Source organism: Gymnodraco acuticeps, unplaced genomic scaffold, assembly GCF_902827175.1.
Source record: "Gymnodraco acuticeps unplaced genomic scaffold, fGymAcu1.1, whole genome shotgun sequence".
NCBI lineage: Eukaryota > Metazoa > Chordata > Actinopteri > Perciformes > Bathydraconidae > Gymnodraco > Gymnodraco acuticeps.
In genome coordinates, this window is record NW_022991920.1 from 270965 (window position 1) to 292076 (window position 21112).

The 21112-nt window shown below is 41.2% G+C and overlaps 1 protein-coding gene across 1 annotated transcript in view; it reads right to left on the reverse strand.

Annotated features, from left to right (window-relative positions):
• Positions 1–4507: 4507 nt before the first annotated feature.
• Positions 4508–21112, reverse strand: part of LOC117535645 (exostosin-1) — a 291078-nt gene continuing 274473 nt past the window's right edge. The window contains 4 exon segments of the mRNA XM_034200183.1: positions 4508–5362; positions 9420–9579; positions 10925–11021; positions 11024–11096. Coding sequence (XP_034056074.1) covers positions 5177–5362; positions 9420–9579; positions 10925–11021; positions 11024–11096 — 516 coding nt within the window. The 3' untranslated portion in view covers positions 4508–5176.

Below are 21112 nucleotides of genomic sequence, written 5' to 3' on the forward strand. Positions count from 1 at the left end.
ACAACACTCACCGACGAACAAGTCATGACAAAGACGAACCGACAAAGACAGACAGAAAAACCAGAACTTAAATACACACAAGACTAATCACAGAAACAAGACACAGGTGAGGAGGGAGGAGAAAACACAGGGACACCAGGTGAACACAATCGGGTAAATTAGACACACCAGGGAAACTAACGACCGGGAACCACAGACAGATTTAAACAAGACACAACGCAGACAGAAACAGGCAAGACAGGAAGTGAAGACCTTTCAACATAAAACATGAAACAAGACAAGACAAAACACCATAAAGACAGATCGTGACACAAACAAGCAAATCGTGAGGATTTATGCACACAGGCTCATTTAATATTCATCAGGAACACGTTTTTCTCACACACCAAGTGTTGCTACTGGTCTCAAGAGTACTCTTTATCCTTAAACACCATTTTAGACATATGATCATAACACACACACATACACACACATACTAACATTGTTTTACAGGCTGCAGGGACCATGCTAATGCATCATAAGAGCAAAAGGAGAATCCCCTAAAGCAAGCTGAAATAAAAGCCATTGTAGCTCACACTAAATCATCTGCTGGAGCTGCTGGATTGCCAGGCTAGAAAACAAAGAAGGCACAATGAGAGAAGAGGACTTGTGTTTGGGAAACAGATCACGTCTAATGGAAAATGGATGATTCTAGTCACACGTTTGAGCCTCTACTGTAGGCTATTTTTATTATATGTACAGCACTTTGGCTCGACCAAAAATCGTTTATAAATGTGCTATATAAATAAAACTTGATTTGATTTGATTTGAAATGTAGTGATAGTACAAATGTTGTGAGTTTATTTTATCAGGCACCTGTTGAATCCTGATAACATATGAGTGTAAAAAGACGTGTTGGAACATGAAGTAATGTTCGGGGAGGATTCAGATGGTTAGCAGACTAAGTAAAACCATATTTTAATTTCTACAAATATTTTGTAGCCATTACAAGACGTGGGGTAAGGGTTGAGATAAGAGTCACCTATTATGCAAAACCCTCTTCTCCACGTCTCTTCTACATCAACATGTGTCCCCTCTTCTTCATGTCTCTTCTACATCAACATGTGTCCCCTCTTCTTCATGTCTCTTCTACATCAACATGTGTCCCCTCTTCTTCATGTCTCTTCTACATCAACATGTGTCCCCTCTTCTTCATGTCTCTTCTACATCAACATGTGTCCCCTCTTCTCATGTCTCTTCTACATCAACATGTGTTCCCTCTTCTTCATGTCTCTTCTACATCAACATGTGTCCCCTCTTCTTCATGTCTCTTCTACATCAACATGTGTCCCCTCTTCTTCATGTCTCTTCTACATCAACATGTGTCCCCTCTTCTTCCTGTCTCTTCTACATCAACATGTGTCCCCTCTTCTTCATGTCTCTTCTACATCAACATGTGTCCCCTCTTCTTCATGTTTCTTCTACATCAACATGTGTCCCCTCTTCTTCATGTCTCTTCTACATCAACATGTGTCCCCTCTTCTCCATGTCTCTTCTACATCAACATGTGTCCCCTCTTCTCCATGTCTCTCTTCTACATCAACATGTGTCCCCTCTTCTCCTGTAATGTCCCTCTTCTTCATGTCTCTTCTACATCAACATGTGTCCCCTCTTCTTCATGTCTCTTCTACATCAACATGTGTCCCCTCTTCTTCATGTCTCTTCTACATCAACATGTGTCCCCTCTGTGGAAAGAGACTCTGAAAGTTTCAGGAACAAAGATTCTCTCTCTTTTTGATCCATTTCTATAAAAACCTGTCTGAAAATGAGCCGATCAGATTTTGGCCACTTTATGATGTCATAATGATGTTTTGTCTTGAGTAACCATTAGCCAATCACCAACCAAGGTAACCCCCCCCCCCTTATCACCTGAATCTCCTCCTAGAGCACCATTGAGTTCTTTGTAACCAAATGTCTCTCAGAGGGGCGTGGGGAGGGGCTCCTTATTTTCATCTAAAGTAACAGACAGAGAATCAGCACTTTGGAAACAGCATTTGAATGGCTGCAGTCAATACAACAAAACAACGATATATTAGTCTATTTTTTCTATGTCAGTTATTTGATTAACAACAAATCCTTAAGATATTCAATTTAAAACCATATAAAACGGAGAAAGGCATCAAATCCATATATTTAAAAAGATTGAACCAGTTTTTCAGTTTTTATTCCTTTATTATTTTATCAAAATGGCTTTGAATGTATTTTCTTTCAATTAATAGCAAACCTATCACGCTATTTAAGGGAATGATAGGAGGTCAATCAGTATTAGTATTATAAAACACTATAACCTGATATAATATACAGTATATGAATGTATATATGTGTCATCCTCATGGACCCTTCATTTCATGGAAGTGTAATGATTGTATTGTAACTGTATTGGTGTCATTGTGTTTTGCACCCATTCATTGGTATTTTCACATGTATCTTGTCATTTGCCTATATTCTCAGATATGTTTGTTTTTCCATTATCATTCATGTGTGTTGATTTGTGAAGCCCTCTGAGACAAACGTGTGTTGTGATATTTGTCTATGTTAATACATTTGAATTGAGTGTACAGTTACAGTACATGCTAATTCTATCCCATCTGTGTTGGTAATTAAGGCAGATCAAAACACATGTCACCATAAAGACTAAAGCATTGTGGATTAATAAAATATCATGCAAGCTTCTGGTAGCCCATGACATCATCTGACCTGTTGTCTCATTCATTTAATTATTTAAAGAAGTTACCTGATTTACGTACAGCCCCTCGTGGCTCTGCTCGGCAGAAACACGTCACATCAAAAGAGGGAAACTGTGCTGACCTTCAGATGATGAACATATTCTGGTTATTGGTTGTGAGAGAGGGAACCACCTGGAGAGAAGAGAACGGGGTGAGGTGAAGGACTGGTGTACAGGGAGAACAAGATAAAGTGATTCTAATTATTGTTTCTGAGAGGAGGGAGGAGAAGAAAGGTGAGAGGGGGAAATCAATGAAAGCTAGATGAAGGCAGAGACAAACGAAGAGTGAGAGGGGGAGGAGGACAACATGGCTGATTGGCTCCTATAGTCATGGAAACAAACCTCCATACTGTACATGAAAGGATGTGTGTGTGTGTGTGTGTGGGTGTGTGTGTGGTGTGTGTGTGTGTGTGTGTGTGTGTGTGTGTGTGTGTGTGTGTGGTGTGTGTGTGTGTGTGTGTGTGTGGTGGGTGGTGTGTGTATATATAATATAGGGCATGTTTATGACATCTACTCATTACAATTAAGTTGAATTTTTATTTAACAGCATGTTCTTTTGAAGCTGGGCCTCATAGTTTGAAGCAGTCTGACCATAGAAATGCTTCATTGTCATAAGAAGACAAGATGTCAAACATTGTTCAGTTTACTCTCAAACAATGGGATCATCCAGACAAGATGAAGGACTAGTTAAAGCCTAATGTGATATAATGTGTTATAGGTTTGTGTGCATGTGAATGGTCTGAAAAATGTTCCCTCCAGAGGGAGTTTCTCTCCCACACACCGAAAATGTGCATAATGTCTTCTATTAGACTTCTTTAACACTGACCTCAGACAGGATGATGCAATTCATATTTCCTTCATATGAATGTTACATATTCTTGCCGTGAATGCAACGGAAAGGTTGAAAGAATTGTCAACAACACGCAGAACCAAACAGAAACCTACCATTGCAGGGATGTTGAACTTCTTGCAGAGTTTCAGCTTGGCTGTCAGGGTTCTAGGTAGAAAGCCAAGGAGGGACCTTGTTACCTTTCCTCTGTGGGAAAATGACCCTTGCAGGATGGATATTGGCACAACACATGAGTGAGCAGCTGGTTAATGAGCAATAGATCCTAACCTACCTGAGTTTCTGCTTTTAACAACTCCACAACTGACTTTCAGGAACCTCTCCTCAGCAGTTTGCTCCTCCGCTCCCATTACACCCCATGGGACAATATTTCGGGAACAAATGAACAGGTGTCAACATCGAGATACAAAACATGTTTGGATCGCGTAACAATTGAGCCAAGAATCAATCATATCTTCTGTTTCAATTTACAAGATACATTTGCAAGTCATAAAAGACACAGGGAACTTCATGGATCTATAGATATACTTCATCAACACTTGATCAATAGGCTTAAGTTAAATATTCTCCACTCAAACATTTTACATTCTCGTCCCTGATGTATTCCAGCAACGTGTGGTGTTTAATCAGCCGGCTGGCAAATCACTTTTCATAGCATTACGGCTCAAGTCTCGACTATCGCCAGCTGTCGGAGGCTGTTGCTGAGGATTTTTTTTAATTATACTTCTGTGTATACTTACTAGATGTATCACTTTTTTACTATGGATATATAGTTGACATTTTCATGGTGATGCTTTCAAGGGTTGATTTTGGATCAAATCTAAGAAACAAAGTATGAAAGGAAGCAAGAACTTCTGTTGAGATCTAGCCTCTTGTCTCATAACATAACATCTCTTTATTCATGTTTTAAATGCTTCTTACACACAGGAACGGCTGTTGAAAATCTACAATAGTATACAAGAGGCATATAGCCATTGCTTGGGGTGTTTTATAGCAGCTGTCACGTGGTCCCACCCATAAAACTACAATGTGTCCGGTTTGTCCACAATGTGTCTTTACTGTACACACACACAACCCCAGAGTGCGACTTTATGCATACAATATATTACCCATACATCTCTTCACATTATACTGTATACTATACAGTACAACTTCCACAATAAACATATCTCTGAGAATTTCTTATTTTTTTTCAAACACAACGTTTTTCAGGTCCTTGTACAGTTTGTTCAAACCATGCAACACACACTGTATCTCTGTGGTCTAATTGAATGTGTCCAGGTCTTCGTTGCATGTGTATCCATGCATTTGTATTTTTCTCACAGATGGCGGGTAATCACAGTCACTCGCTGTTACCACGCATATAGAATCTGTGTTTTTTTATTCATAGAAATACGCATTTAAATGCCTTAGGCGTATCGTAGTGTTTCATCACTTTAATGTCCAGTGTCCACGTGTGAGTTTTTTCTTCACAGCCTCACAAATGTTCACATTCAGTGCTTGTAGTCCTGTCACGACTTCTCGGACACACACAATGATTTGGTGTGCAGGCTATCGTGGTGCATTCACAGCCTCTCGATGTCTCTGTATTTCTTCCTCAGAATGGAGACCTGGTCCCTGAACAACACAGGGTCCAGCCTCATCTGGGAGTGCACCAGGGGCATGAAACCCAGCCAGTGAGAGAAGGCGTTCATGCAGGTCTGCCGCTGGGCGAAGTGGTCCGGGTCGGCCCAGCGAGACGACTTGGAGCCCTGCGTTCAGAGACACAGAGAGGGAGAGGGTGAGTGTTAACCAGAGGAATTCAGCAAAACAGATTTAGCAGTCAAAGTCAACTTTATTGTCAATCTTTCAGTTTGTGTGTACAGACAGAGAGATCGAAATACCCTTTCCCACAATCCCGAATACAAAAATACAAATATGTATAAAAATATGTATATCCTATATATATACAATCAACAGACACATTTATACATATGCACACATTACTTATATGGGATAATGGTGATCATCATGTGTGTGTACCCAATCATGACATTAAAAAGAAACAAGACATCCAAATGTTACTTAACGGACCATCAGGTGTAAGAAAGTAAAAATGTACGAGGCAGCGCAAGAAGGAACAGTAGGATAATAAGGAATGCTTTAACACGTCATAAAGGCCTGGTCAGCCCATAAAAGGCCTAAAGCTGATAAGCTATTTTGCAGCAGAACATGCTAGCAGACTTATTTCTCCACCCTGCTATTTTAACTTGCTGGATTGAACATCATTTCATGCCAATAATTACTTTGTTCAATGTAGAGGTACGACTAATTTAACCAGTTTAGCCCGGAGCCTGTTTTTCAGGTCTCAGGCTCGAAAATGACATTCCCAGAACAAATGACCATATCTTCTAAAAGGGTTACATTAATAATCTTTGTTCTCAAAGTAATGATAAACCTGTGAGTTGGATGTAGAAAAGTCAGAATCAATATAGATGTTTTTATTTTAAAGAAAATTCAGATTTAACATTAGAGTGTCCGTCCAAAAATTCTTTCAGCGTTGAGAGGACTGATGACAGCCCTCTTGCAAAGACAGAGATTTGTGATGTTTCAGGGTCGTAGAGGAGTGCCTCCATGCTGGTGCAGCAGCTCCTTATCCTGGACAGCTTGTCTGAGCGTGGCAGGAGGTGTAGCTCATAGTAACACGTACTGTAGCTCCTGCTATTTGTTTTCACCACCTGCTTCTCCGGGGAGCCCAGGTTCATCACGCTGACAGGGCCGGTGGACCTGAGCAGCTGTTTCACTCTGCGGGAGTAGTTGTGGACACTTCAGCAAAACAGCAGAACAGAAAGTCAAACGCTGAAGTTTCACAAAGTGTTGCTGCTTGCTTTGGCACTTTCTGGCTCCAGCTAGCAGGACGTGTAACTCACTCTGTCAGTACGGCCATTACATTTTTTGCAGAGTGAAAAATGTTGCGGCTGATCGCAAATTGCACAACGGTCTCTTGTCGTTGTTTGCTGCTTATTGGACAGCATGTCACCTTCCTTTATCCAGAAACAGAAGGACAGAGAGTCCTTGGTGAGAGGAGGGATGAACACCTCGAGACATGGCCTTACAAATTTGATCAGCTGTCGTACTGCTTTCAAATCTCTCTCTCGGGACGTATGTGCCACAAGCGTACACAGCTCATGTTCGGAGAAACCTTAAAGAAAGGCATCAGTCAAGTGGAACTTCTGTGTGAACTATTCACATCTTAAACTGCACTGTAACTTTTTATTCATGTGTTTTTTCTTTTGATGTTTATCTTATTATCTTTTCTTTTTAATGACTGTTTTTAAATGCCTTCATTTTTGTAAAGCACCTTGAATTGCCTTGTGTTGAAAGGTGCTATATTAATAAACTTGCCTTTCCTTTCCTAAAAAAACGAGAAGCATTGAATCTGTTGTTCTTCAAGTTTACTATTTGTTTACCTCATGTATCCCTTGTCGTGATACTATTAATTCAAATTGATTGAAGTGCAGTGCTTCGTGTTGGGATCCTGATCACCCTGTTGGTGTTGTTTTTTAATTAAACTATTCCAAAGTTTCTGGCTCTTAAGAAATAAAACAATTCATATTCAAAAAGTATTCCATGGTGTTTTCTAAAAGAGAAAATGTATGTTTGTTAGTTTTCACACAGCTGACGTTAAATCGACAGCACATAGTCCCTTAGCAACGGTCTGTTCTCCTTAGCAGCAGTCTGTTACGAAAATGAACAGCCTCTGGAATGTACGAATTGACCAATCAGAATCGAGTATTCAAGTAAACCATTATTATTATTATTAGATAATTGCTCTTTTTGTATGTCTTTGTAAAGCACTGTTTTTGAAAAGTGCAATATAAATGAATTATTATTCATTGTTGTTGGTTAGCGATTGAAAGATTGCTGATGTTTAAATTCAACACTAAGAAATATTCTCCCCCAGATGTAGCCATCTGTCTTGTTTGAACACTTTCTTTAGCGCACACACAACGGAGAGCTAGCAGACTGCGAGGAGATCACTATATTTGAAATGTATGTCACTGACTGCATCTTTATTTGAACATTTGAGCTTTGTGAAACTGGAGTACATCTAATGCATCGGCCCGTCATTGTAGTCCTTCATCAGCTCTAAATCTGAATCTGTCCTCCAATCTGGATCGGCCAGAAGTTCAATGAAAAGTTCCAGTAAGTTTCAGGAGGTCACTGAGATATGATCGATCATTCACTGCAGATATTGGAACGGTGCGGTTGTTTCCCGTCAGGTGTGTCAGCATTTGAAGCTTTCTGCATATCAGCTGGACGACTCCGTGATGCTATCGTCTCCCGCTGCTGATATCTGATATGGACAGCAAGGAGGGAGGGGCTGGGTCCCCAAGAGGCTGCTGGGAGATGAGTTTGAGAGGGGGCAGTGGAGGGCAGCAGACCCTTTTATAAGCGGTGGCACAGGGGCGTGGAGCAGATTCATCCCGTGTGGAGGAGGAGGTACACAGGGTCAGGTGGAATAATGAAGCTACACAAATATTGAGTTGAAGAAAAGCTACGGCAATTTGAAACATGAAAATGCCCTTGAAAACCAAATGAATAAAACATGATCGGCCAAAACATAACCGGCATTACTACTGTTGCTTTATAGCATATGATGGTGTATGGTTCCTAACCTATTGCTTTACTTTACTTGGCAGGCAGTAACATTCAGCAATATCCTGCAAAATAGTACGTCAAAAATAAATTGCTTGTCGGATTTCTGTTGTTTTTCTTGTCCTTTTTTAAATGTTTGTCCTTTTACTGGGTTAAGAAAGGGGACGAGGGGACGAGGGGTGTTTAGGTTGAATTTGTGTGTCCATGTTAAATGTTAGAAAACGTTTATTCCACCTTTTTCAAGATGTATTGAATTGACATCCAAAAGAAAGAAAGAAAGAAAGTGGGAGTGGAAAAGAGAGACGGAGTAAATCTAGGTCTGCCGTGCTGCCTTCACAATTAAGACATTAATCACTGAGTCCAAACTGCCGAGTCATCGTCCTGCCGGTGGTCAGGCCATCAATCAGACGCTGACATAGGGCTGGCCACACCAAGCATACACACACACTTTCAAACACACACGCACACACACAACATGCACATATATATATGGATCTGGCAGAGAGAAGGTCAGGGCTGTTTGTAGCCTGAAGCTTCTCCACTATTCATTCAACATGAGGAGGTGAATCTCATTCATCCTCTTTCATATTAGTAAAAAGGAAGGTAAAACATATTAAAACCACCATGAGGCGCTCTTTAAGGTACCTATTGGACGTTTTAAACCACTAGTGCTGTGTAGCAGTGTTTGGATAAAGTATCATGTCCATTTTGTTTATCTTGTGCACTCTAGGATGAAGCATGATACATGTTCCTGCTGATGTTTAATACTATTCCACTGAATATCGTAAGACAAATACATTTGCGAGCAAAAGACAGAGAGGGAAAACAACAACAATAGGAAGGAAAAATGTATGTGAACGAGCTGGTTTCAGATAATAAAAAACGCCTCCAGGTTGCGTGTCAACCAGTTAGGTTGCAGTAAACAATCACGTCTATCCAGTGTCCACAATGTCATTATTTCATCAATTTACTCCTTTTGATATTTGTGTGAAATTGTCCTGGTTAGCATTGGAATACTTGAGTTGTGAACAAAAACGTTGCTTTTTTAGGTCACAAAAATCATTCTTCAAACTGGACTTTTGTGTCTTCTTCAAATTACATTTACTCCAGGCTTACCTAACATATTGAAGGTGGATAAGAATGGAATTAATGGATGGAGAAAAGCTGTACCTGGCTCATCATGGTTTCCTTGTACTGCTTCTTCTGAGTGACTTTGATTGGCGGTTGCTTGGTAACAGCTGAAACCAGGAAGTTCATCAGGATGTCTTCGCAGTTCGCCATGCGGTCCACCATGGTCAGCAGGCTGGTGGGGACGTAGTGTGTGAACAGGGTAGTGGGAGGATCTGACACACACACACACACCACACACACCACACACACACACACACACACACACACACACACACACACACACACACACACACACACACACACACACACACACACCACACACCACACACACACACACCACACACACACCACACACACACACACACCACACACACACCACACACACCACACACACACACACACACACACACACAACACACACACACACACACACACACCACACACACACACACACACACACACACACACACACACACACACACACACACACACGTAAAGGGAATAAGACAGATGAGGTTAACTGTCTATTTAGTTCTTTTACAAAAGCTTCCGTTCTGTTCTGGCTGTTGTGCTGCACTCTCAGCAGTGTTTGAGCACTAGATCACTGTCAACGGTTTCCTCTCTGCCAAGGTCTGCTGTCCCCCGCTCTCTCACACACACACACACACACACACACACACACAACACACACACACACACACCACACACACACACACACACACACACACACACACACACACACACACCACACACACACACACACACACACACACACACACACACACACACACACACACACACACACACACACACACACACACACACACACACACACACACACACACACACACACACACACACACACACACACACACACACACACACACACACACACACAGTCATTTTTCACTTTTCCTCTTCACTCTCTGACTCGTTTTTTCCCTGATTTGCATTATGTTGCAAAAATAGTGAAATTTACAAAAACCTGGGCTACTTTTAGTTACTTAGTTTAGTTATTAGCAACTACAGAGAATTAACTAAGCACACTGAAAGACTGCCATATTGATTCAGATTCCATTTAGCCATTTACATTTCCTGCCATATGTTTTGAGGAATGCCTCTGCACCATATTGGTCATGACCTCTAGATTTTTCTCTCTGGCTTTGTATCCCTACTGTGTTCTTGGCGCTATGACAACATGTATACTTTCCAACAAGTATTATTGAGATCAGACCTAAACTCAGCTGCTAAATGTTATGGCTTTTTATTTGCGCTTTATTAATATAAGCACAATGTATATTGCAAGTCTGACCTTGGGACGCGGCAGGTTATGGCTGTGATATATTCTGCAATGTATTCTTTGAATTGTGAATCACATGTGAGCTTATTTCTGCATCGAAAAAGCAAATAATTTAAACATATAAATGTAGTTCATTGGATTCACCCTCTGAAATGAAGTGTTAAATTAAAGTCTTGAATAATGACCTCATGTTTACTTTTTTAATGAATGATCAAAAGCAGCTGTCTCTCAGCAGGAGAACATGTGTATTGTGTACCTGTGGTAGAAAGCGGCCCCCGTGAGCACCATGGAGTAATCATTGGTCCATTTGGAGGTGTAGCCCCAGCGGGATCTGGAACCATCCAGTAGTGGCTTCTCGCCGGATAACCAACGATACGCTCCGGAAAGCTTTGCCATACTCTAAATGCGAAATCCACCTGTGGGAGCAGAAATACAGAACATAAAGAGGGTGATATTGTACGAGAAATTAACATATGAGGCAAAAAAGATGGAGAAAAAGGAGGAGGAGGAGATAGGGTACGAACAAAAGGAAAGGAAAAGAGAGAAGGAATGTTAGGACAGCTTATTGAAAATATACAAAACATACTTCAGCCTTGCAGAAAATATAAACCGATATCATTCAGATTTCAGAAAAGCTGTCTTCTGTCGTTAAGCCTGCAAAGCTGCCGTCAGAACCTCTCCGCCGCTTCACAGCCTGACATAAAGCACTTCAAATGGCATTGCAGTTTTGTTGGCAGCTTCCCACCCACCTGAGAAAGTCTTCCTTTAAATCTCCCTTTAGTATCTTAAACAGATTCCCTTTAAACTGTATGAAGTCAAAACTGTTATCCTCACTCTGAACCTGAATGAGCCTGACCTCATATAACTACTAATACTTAAAAAATCTTTTCAAAATCTAAATCTGAGTCAGAAAAACAAGATACCCCAACAGACTAAATCCGAAACATTTAAATTCCTTAGTTTTTGCCACTCAGAGCAGATCCATGTATTTGTATTGACTTTAAAGGCTGCTTCTACAATTCCACTTGCATTAGGTCAAAAAGCACCTTCAGTACAAGCACTGAGCTGTGAGCAGGACACAATGGGTGTTTCTCAATGTCGAGGAAGGCTGCTCCAGAGCCACTATTTCAAGCACACTACGTCATCGAGTGCCGCCGAAGGACTGTTCCAATCTCCAGCATACTTGGAATTCTACCGAGCCCGGCGTACTTCGTTCGGAGAAATTTCGAGGCTGCACATGTGTAGACTCCGCGGTCTTAAAATCCCCACAATGCTTTGCGCACGGACCAATTTCCCCAAATCTGTGGTGGAAAATGGAAGGCGGGGCCTCTCATATGACGCACACCTGCTTCTGAAGCAAGATGCTTGGCAGACATGTGCTACCAAACAAGCGTACTCGCGATTGAGAAACACCCAATGACTGGGACTCAAATGCTGTGACTCGACACAAAAGTATAAAAACTTCAATCTATACTCAATTGAGGAAACTAAGTACTACAGGAGGAAAACACTTAGCCATGAATACGGTCAAATATAAGACTAAATAAACGTGGTTCGTGGTACAAACATAATTTTAAAAATGTGGCTTGCTCTCAAGACAAACTGGCACAGGAAAAAGGGAGACGAGGACTATTTATAAAAGAGTTAATGGGACACCAATCAAGAGTTGGGGCGGACAACAACATGGCAGGAAGTCAAGGGCTCTAAACGAGATGGGATTGGTCATTTCAAAAATAAAACAGGAAGTGTAATGAACGAGATTAGATATAAGTGACTTTTACTAAACACATGAAGAAGGTGTTCATCGTTTCTGGAGAAGCTTAGTCTTCATCCTTCCATTGGTCTCTCTACCTGAGCACCTGGTGTCCTTGAAGAAGTTTGATCAACTGAGAAGGATCCTCTTTAGAATTCAAAAACTCCACTGAGACAAGCAGACACACCTAAGAATAAGGGGATAAGCCCCTCATGAAACACAAGGTAATACACACACAAACACACACTACCCTCGAGAGACGGGGGAGAACATGTATTACCAGACTGGTGGAGGTAGAGGAGGGGGGGGGGGGGGGGGGGCGCAGGAAGTGGATGTTCTTTAGCGATACCTTGCGGCTTCTGTCATGAATCGCGTGAGCAATTACTGTAAAGCGCCAGCGCTAAGCCGAGAGACAGGTTGGAGCTGCCATTCTAAGTGTGGACCCTGAGTGTGTGTGTGTGTGTGTGTGTGTGTGTGTGTGTGTGTGTGTGTGTGTGTGTGTGTGTGTGTGTGTGTGTGTGTAATGTGTCAGATGTCTCCAAAGTTGTGTTGAAAGGATTAATGATATCATGCAAATATAATTTAGCCTTCAGAGATGAAAAGGTTCTTTATAATGTGAAATGGCATGCGTCAGTGTGTTAGTGTGTGTGTGTGTGTGTGTGTGTGTGTGTGTGTGTGTGTGTGTGTGTGTGTGTGTGTGTGTGTGTGTGTGCGTGCGTGTGCAGTTGTAATTTGTCTGTCTTAATTACGGTTTAAAAGAGAGGCTTGATACAGCTGAAGAATTCAAACGAGGACCGAAAGTTGGACGGTCTGTGTGTGTGTGTGTGTGTGTCTGTGTGTGTGTGCGATCATGTGTGTGTGCGAGCGTGTGTGTGTGCGTCATACATACTAATAGATTCTACAAGGCCAGCATTGATCCGGGGAGCAGAGGGTCAATCCAGCAATAGATCTGTGACAAATCTCTCCCGACATTTGGGTTTAAGATGTCCGATGTTATCAGATGAAAAGAAGCTACATCACGTTTTAAAGCCCCCGCCTCCCACCTCAGTATGTGGTCTTTCTCCAGTGTGTTCTACCAAGTTGTGTTTTCAATCTGTTTTTGATACCTTCATTATTTTTGCTCCATGTGAAGCAATGCCACCGGGGTGTTTTCACTGTCATCTTTTATCTGATTCAGGGTGATCAATGAGAAGAACATGTGTCTTAAACTGAGCCGGTGTCCTGCAGGTTCTGAGAGCTGAGGTTTCTCAGAGCTTTCTCCGTGTGGTTCAGGATAACCAGCTGGGGTTTAAGGGCCTCACCGTGGCCACAACAACATCATTGTTTGTTAGAAATGTTCCTCTCTGTGGTGTGTGGTCTGAAGTGTTCTCTCACATTTATACAGAAAACTGTCAAAAAACTCTTCTGTTTCTCTAGAATTACTTCATCGCTTGTTTTTGGCTCTTTTTGTGACTTGTGATTTGAATTCCTTTGTATCGTCTATACCAGGGATGGGCAACTTGGATGGTGGTGGGGGCCACATCATTGATGTACTGGCCACCAGGGGGCCGCAGATTCACTTGGAACACACACACACAAAAATTCCATGTGTTGTATGTAATTATTAACAAATATACTAAGTCTCACATCTTCATTGACATTTTACAATCAAAGGGAACATCCTCTAATAAGCTCACTAAACAAATATCAGTTCACAGACATTTTATTTCATTTTTACAAGTGGTTTTTATTGAACAGGTTATTAAACAGTGGAATAAAACTATTTTAAACTATTGGAAAGCACGGAAAATGTGTGTGTATTGAGATTAACCATTAGATGACATACACATGAAGTCATGAACACTAACCCAGACATTAGTTGTCTAACTTGAACCTAAAACACTTGTAGCCTGTCTCTGCATTCCCCTTGTTCCACAATAAGGGGAATGTCAACACAGACACCTGTGAGCCCGCACTCTGCTGTTCCTCAGCGCCGCTCCCCCTCCCTCCCGCTGACATTGTGAATGAAAAGCGTATATTAATCATAGATAACACAGCAGGGTCCGTGACTGTTTGTTTTCATCTGATTTCAAATAAACAAAGTCTTGGTTTTAAGAATATTAAACTTGTTTCGCCAAATTCAGATGATAAATACAACTTTTAAGCTTGTAAAGGCATAATTACAAGAGGCAACTTAACGTCACAGCAGGCATAACAACAGCTGGTGTTTCTTGTGAGGGTTTCCCCGGGAAACAAACACAATACACACAAATGCGTCACAGATTATTTCGCGGTATTTGAAATCATCTACGCAGCTCGCGACGTAACTAGGAGTCTAGTGGACGGTATCAGTACTACAAGTACAAAAAAAATAATATTTTTTTAAAATATTTTTTTTATTAATTACGTTGTTTATAATTTAATCTGAGGGCCGCAAAAAGAGGAGGTGGGGACCGCGTGGGGACCGCATGCGGCCCGCGGGCCGCCATTTGCCCATCCCTGAGATTCAGGGTGAAACTCTTCATGCTTCTCGACGCTAAATTAATACTTTTAATTTGTACTTGCATGAATCAAGTCTTTACTGCCCAGGGCTCAACGCTAGCTGTTAAAAGTGGCTTTTGTTTGCCAAAATGGGGAGAAGCCTGCGAGCTCATTCAGGCAGTCAACTGGAGCACCAATGATACATTAACACGTGACGCGTCTCGTCCCTCTTACAACCAACCAAACACATTCTCCTAAACCTGCCGCTCTATTTAAGCTGCCAGGTCTTCCTGCCTCTGCCTCTCTATGCTGCTGCCACTGCTGTGTTCACTTGCTGCTGCTACATTCATGTTCCTGCTGTGTTTCATGTTGCTGCTACTCGCCTGCCCCCACCACCAAAAAATAACGCCATATATTTCGCCTCCCAAGACTTTACACATTTCCTCTTTGCTTTTCGTTCGGGTTCACCTTGCGCTTTATCAGTTGAATCACTTTGAACATTCGTTTGAGATGTTGACGGGTTGGCAGAACTTTGTACCGCACAGTCAAACAACTTAATTTGCGTCGCCATTTTTTGTAAAACAAACACACGCGAGTAAACGTGCATCGCTTTCTGTCTCCGTAATCACACCAATGCACGTGCAACTTAAGTATCAGGTTCCAACTGGTCACAACAATAATTAAATATCACTCTTAATACAACAAATAATAACATTTATCTCTTTTGGGGTGCACATTTAGCTGTTTGCTGTCCTTATTTCTCTATGTTAAAAACTAGAGGCCAAGAAGTGGTTGACATTCTTTCTGAACGGTTGCCAATGGCAACCTGGCAACCGTTACTGTCGAGCCCTGCTGCCTTCTGTACACTTGGATCAGGTGGAAAATACATCCTCATTAACCTGATCTAATGTGTACAACATACATGTTAAAGCAACAGTAATATTAAACCAAGAGCATCAGAATATAATAGTAAACACGTCCTACACCAATGCTGCCAAAATCCTCAGCTCTTAAATGAAAGAGGATTACAATTGAGCCATTTCTGTCGAATAATTTTTTCCATATCCACCGTATTGGAAATGTCTTCCAAAGGGCATAAAGCAGCACCACGCATGGCCGCCCAATCAGAGACAAAAGCTTCGTCAGGTTTTCTCCGCCGTATTCCCTCCTCTAATCTCTCTTCATGGAATAATCATACATTTAATGAGCTGAAACAATGTAATTATGGAATTGGCACAACCATTCTTCCATTGATGTATTGTAATATGAAAAGTCCTATTAAAAGTGTAATGTTCCCTCTTGCACATTTTCCCTCACTTGACATATTTCATCTCCATTCAATAAATCCCCTCACCATGTTTAAAAGGGCAATTAGAGGAACGGGTTAGTGAGCAGCAAAATATTCCCTCCACTTCCCCTTCACGATTCCTCTCCCTCCCTCTCTGTCTAACATCTTCTTCTTCCTGTCGTTTCATAAAACAAGCCGTGAGCCCATAAAAGTTTAGTTGTACAAACTCGCTCGTGCCACAAATTGCGTTGCCATAAAGTGTAATTGTGATCCCGGCAGCGTAGAACTCGCTCCCCATCAATAAAACATCTCAGAGTTTAAAGATATATTGGATCTCTTGGGCTCATTGGCCATCACAATCCATTATGGATCGCATCTTTTACTCGCAGACAAGCTGGGAAGAAACCAGGTCGCCACTTCTAATGACTTTTAAATTCAGAGTCACACATTTAGCATCACGAATGAGCTGTTTCTGATCATTTGTATCGAGGTTCATTCTGGGTTATGTGTTTCTCATCCGTGTCAATGCAAATGTGGAAATCGTATAAAAGACAGCGATTAAAGATTTTTAAAAGTGGTTGAATTACTAATCAATAATGGTAAGGTAAGAACATAGATACTGAGTCTTGCTTGAAGATTAATTCAGTACATAGAGTAGAAAGGTTACAAATATTTGGTAGATAAACAATTTGACAACAACCTAACATTAATGCACACACTATTTTGTATTCCTGCCGAATTGTATTCCATATTGTATTCCTTCTTATTCCATTCCATTGCAATGTAAATATACTGTTATATTTTACTATATTTTTTATTATTTTTAATATTTTTCTACTTCTCTGTTTTTAATTCTTGTATTTACGCATCACGACACCTGGGGGGTATACTACGAAGCACGATTTTCGTTTAGCAAGATAACTTCTGGGATTTCCGGTACTACGAAGCTGGTTAACTTTTTAGCGGGGTAGATCTCCATGGTGACTTATCTTGGAACCTAGCCTGTGCTCCGAAGCAGGATAGGTTCCAGGATAAGAGATCAACTCAGCGAAAGCACCATGACGCCTGCTGACCAATCAGAGCTCAGTGTGCGGAGGAAATACAGTTTAAACTGCCGTAGCAGGAAAGACGGTCGGCCAAAATCACCGACTGTGTGAACGTGAAAATGAATAGAATATCACCTCCCATCTTCAGAGCGATCTGACTATTATAACTATTATACTATTATGTTAAGAAAGCTTAATTAAATATCTGCCACAACATAAGTAACCGGATCAAAGTAACATTACGTAGCCTACAGTCAGCGGCACTGTGAGTGCAGACGTCGATGTGTCCCATTATCATTCATATCACATCATATCACATCATAATGTATCGCATATTTCCTTATCTGAGTCAGCTGAGCCGTATCTGGCTGTGCAACACTCACAGTGTCACATACTGTATGCATAAGTATTATTTTAAGCAACACATTAAGTTGACGAAACACTCGAGACAAATGTAATTAAAGTCAGATCGTGTCTTAGCAGTGATATCATAAACCTGTTAATGTATTCAAACACTTGTTCTGTTCCCAGCTGTATTCACCTTGCAGGTGCAGCTATGTGGCTTTGATCCTGGATAAAGTGTTTAAGTCATGGATGTTTAAAGTTTAACGTCTTCATATGTCTAATATTAAAGTTGACTTTTCATTCAGGAAGTATGACGCTGCGCTGTCAGTACGCTTCTCCATGTCTGTGATTGGTCGAATGCTCCAGATACCACCCCTTTCATGTGAACGCGCACCTAACTAGATAGGACACGGCTGGCTTGAGCGATCCACTTGATAACCCGTGTCGTAGTACAGTTTAGCGAGAGCGCGTATGTTTTGGATTAGGCCAACCGGCTAACTCAAACATATCCAGGTTAGGTTGAACCAGCTTCGTAGTATAGGCCTCTGGTCTCAGACAGAGGGTGAAAACAGGTGCTGCAGCACAGGCAGTATGAGAAAAATAAAGAGCTTTTTGAACATTAAAGCATGGAGACATGTCCCAGTAGAGACACTCTGTTGTGTCTCGTCAAATGTGTTAGTTATGTTTATGTATTATGTCCGTCATTTCATGTTTTTTCACGTCTGGTCATGTCTGTTTATTTAGGTCATTTATCTCTAGTCAGTCTCTGTGTTTATTGTCATGTCTCGTTTTCTATTTCCTGTTTTATTTTGTACTCACCTCTTGTCTTTCATTTCAGACCCTGTTTCTTCCTCCCCTTGTGTGTTTCTCCCGCCATCATCAGCGTCTGCCCCGCCCCCAATTGCTTCCACCTGTTCCCACTCACCTCATGATTAAATAGTCCTGTCTCTCCCCTGTCCTGTGTCAGTTCGTCTGGTTTGTTTCCCCGAATGGTTGTGCCACGCCTCAGCTAAGAAAGGATCGCTTTCACTCATGACAGGTTTTGTTTTGTTGTTAATTTTGTTGGCTTAAGTTTTTCTTAAGTTCTCTTTTTGTTATGCTTAGTTTTTTCCTCCTTGTGAGCGCTTTTTGTTTATTCCAGTACCTACTCTGTTAAGAGGGATTACTAGTGATGGCAAAATGAAGCTTTGAATGAAGCATCGAACCACTTGGAAATAGGTTCATTTCTCGAAGCTTCAGTTACAGCGACCTCTCCTGGCGAAGTGCAAGGCTGCAGTGGGTTTAACGTATCTTTGCCTTGAAACATATTCGATGCACACACACACTAAGACTGAATATCATGTTCTATTTGCAATTAAAGATTGATAATTGTGTGTATTGGGTTATTGAGAAGAGACTAGAGAGTGCTGGACATTTTTTTGGGAGGAGACGGCCTTTTATCAGTTATTAAAGTTGAAAAGCAATGATTAAAATACATCCATTCCGGGCGTTGAACAAGGTGCGCGGAGGACATCGCCGCATTCGGGCCGCCGGCTCGACCCACTGGGCTATCTATTGCTTGAAATATTGAACTGTTTTTATATTACTGATAATTGTCTTTTTGTTCACAACTTCTCCACATTTCGAAGTGTTTCCCAGAACGACCGATCTTTCTTCCTGGCTTGCTCTATAATGATATCAAATGCAATACCAACAACAACTCAACAGCAACAACGCAAACTACGACAACAACCCACACATTGAGCATTGTTTAGAGCAGTCATAAAGTGTTGAAGCACTCAAGTTTGAAACAGTTTCAACCTGTCACCTGTCAGAATCGAGACGAGGCAGTGCATTGAATCGCGTGAATGGACCGCGAACCAGTCAACTGATTCATTCAGGAAATGAAGCAGTTGTTGCTTCGGACGTCACATGTCACGTGATTTGAAGCAAGCTTCGAAGCACTGCTTCTATGAAATAGGAAGTCCAGGGTTGAAGCTCCGTTCGAAGCTTCAGTGTCAAACTGCCATCACTAGGGATTACCTTATCTTTGGAATTAAAATGACATTTTGTAACATTCAAGACTTTGTCTCTGGGTCGTGCATTTGGGTTCATCCGTTTGTGTCGAGGTCCTGACACACTACATACAAATATGAACCTGGAAAGTTGCATAATGTCCTCTTTAAGTGCAGCACTTATGTTGGCCTGGTATACCAGTGTGTGTGTTATTTTTAAGTTTAGCTTCTTTCCATCCGTAAGAGGCAAACTCTTCCAACATGTCAAAGCTTTGATTAAAAAGGAGAATAGAAACATTATTTCTGCTCTTCACAATGCTTGAGACAATTCACTTTCTAATTTGTTCTAAAACACAGTGTCAGTGTAACAAACCGCTGGCGTGTGTCCCATCCTCTCTGGTAAGTAACAAGTGAGACTTTAATCAAAGAGGTGCTCTGTGTTTTGACAGTGTAATGATACAGACAGAGGTAATAGCTCTCGGAAAACTCCTGACACTGAAAGCACTTTGTTTTTCATTATACCCGTTTCAATGCTGCGCTAGTCTCCTTTCCTTTTTTCTTGATTTCCATTTGATGTCTATCTTTTTCTGCTTTTATTTTCACCTTTTTCCTCTGATATGTTCTCTTCTCTTTACTTTTCCTTGTTTGCTTTTCCTTCCCTTATTCACACACTTTTCTTCTTTTCTTCCCTTCCTAACTTCTTTCTCTCCTCTCCTTTTCCCTTTCCTACTGGTTAAGTTAGATCAAATCAACATTATCTTAACAGTATCGATCCTATTACAACACATCACATTTAATGTAATTAAGACTGGGTCTCGAGCATCATGTTAACAGGGTAATTCATTGCATTTCCCCCCCTATGTTTTGTATTTTAAATCTGTAGTCGCACTTCGTTGCGTTGTTAAACTTCCCATTCATCCTACTTGGTTTAATTTCATCTGCTGCATGTGAAATGTTCCCTTTAAAGGCAAAGCACATTTTCTTCCTATAGTTCAGTGGCCACTGCAATGATTGGCAATTCATTTGTAATGAATGGCATTCATGATTGTGCGTTGACTGACTGCCTCATTTCAGGAAGGATCGATACCGTGTTGAGACATCACCACCTTTTGCCACACGCTGACATAAAGCCATGCAGACTGCAGCTGGTTATAAAAACACTGCCAGAGGCGTTTAGTTGGTGGAGTTATTCAAAAATGTTGAGATCCCTTGACATTCAGTCAGTTGTCACCAAAGTAAAATAAAAAAATTAAGAAATGTGTGCAAGTGTACAACAATGTATATTTCTGTTACTGCCGATTTGCACACTGCACACTGCAAAGTTAGTTATCAGATATATTGAAGCTTTTTGGGAAAGTTTAAACTCTATGAACGGCAATGTGGCGCAGTGGTCTGTGCGTTTGATCATCAGATCAAGGGGGCGTTGGGGAACTCCAGTTCGAAACCCGCTCCCGCCCCACTGCGTCAGGCCGTTGTGACCTTGGGCAAGACACTTCACCCGAATTTGCTCCTGTGGGTATTGTCCACAGTAGATGACCATTACATG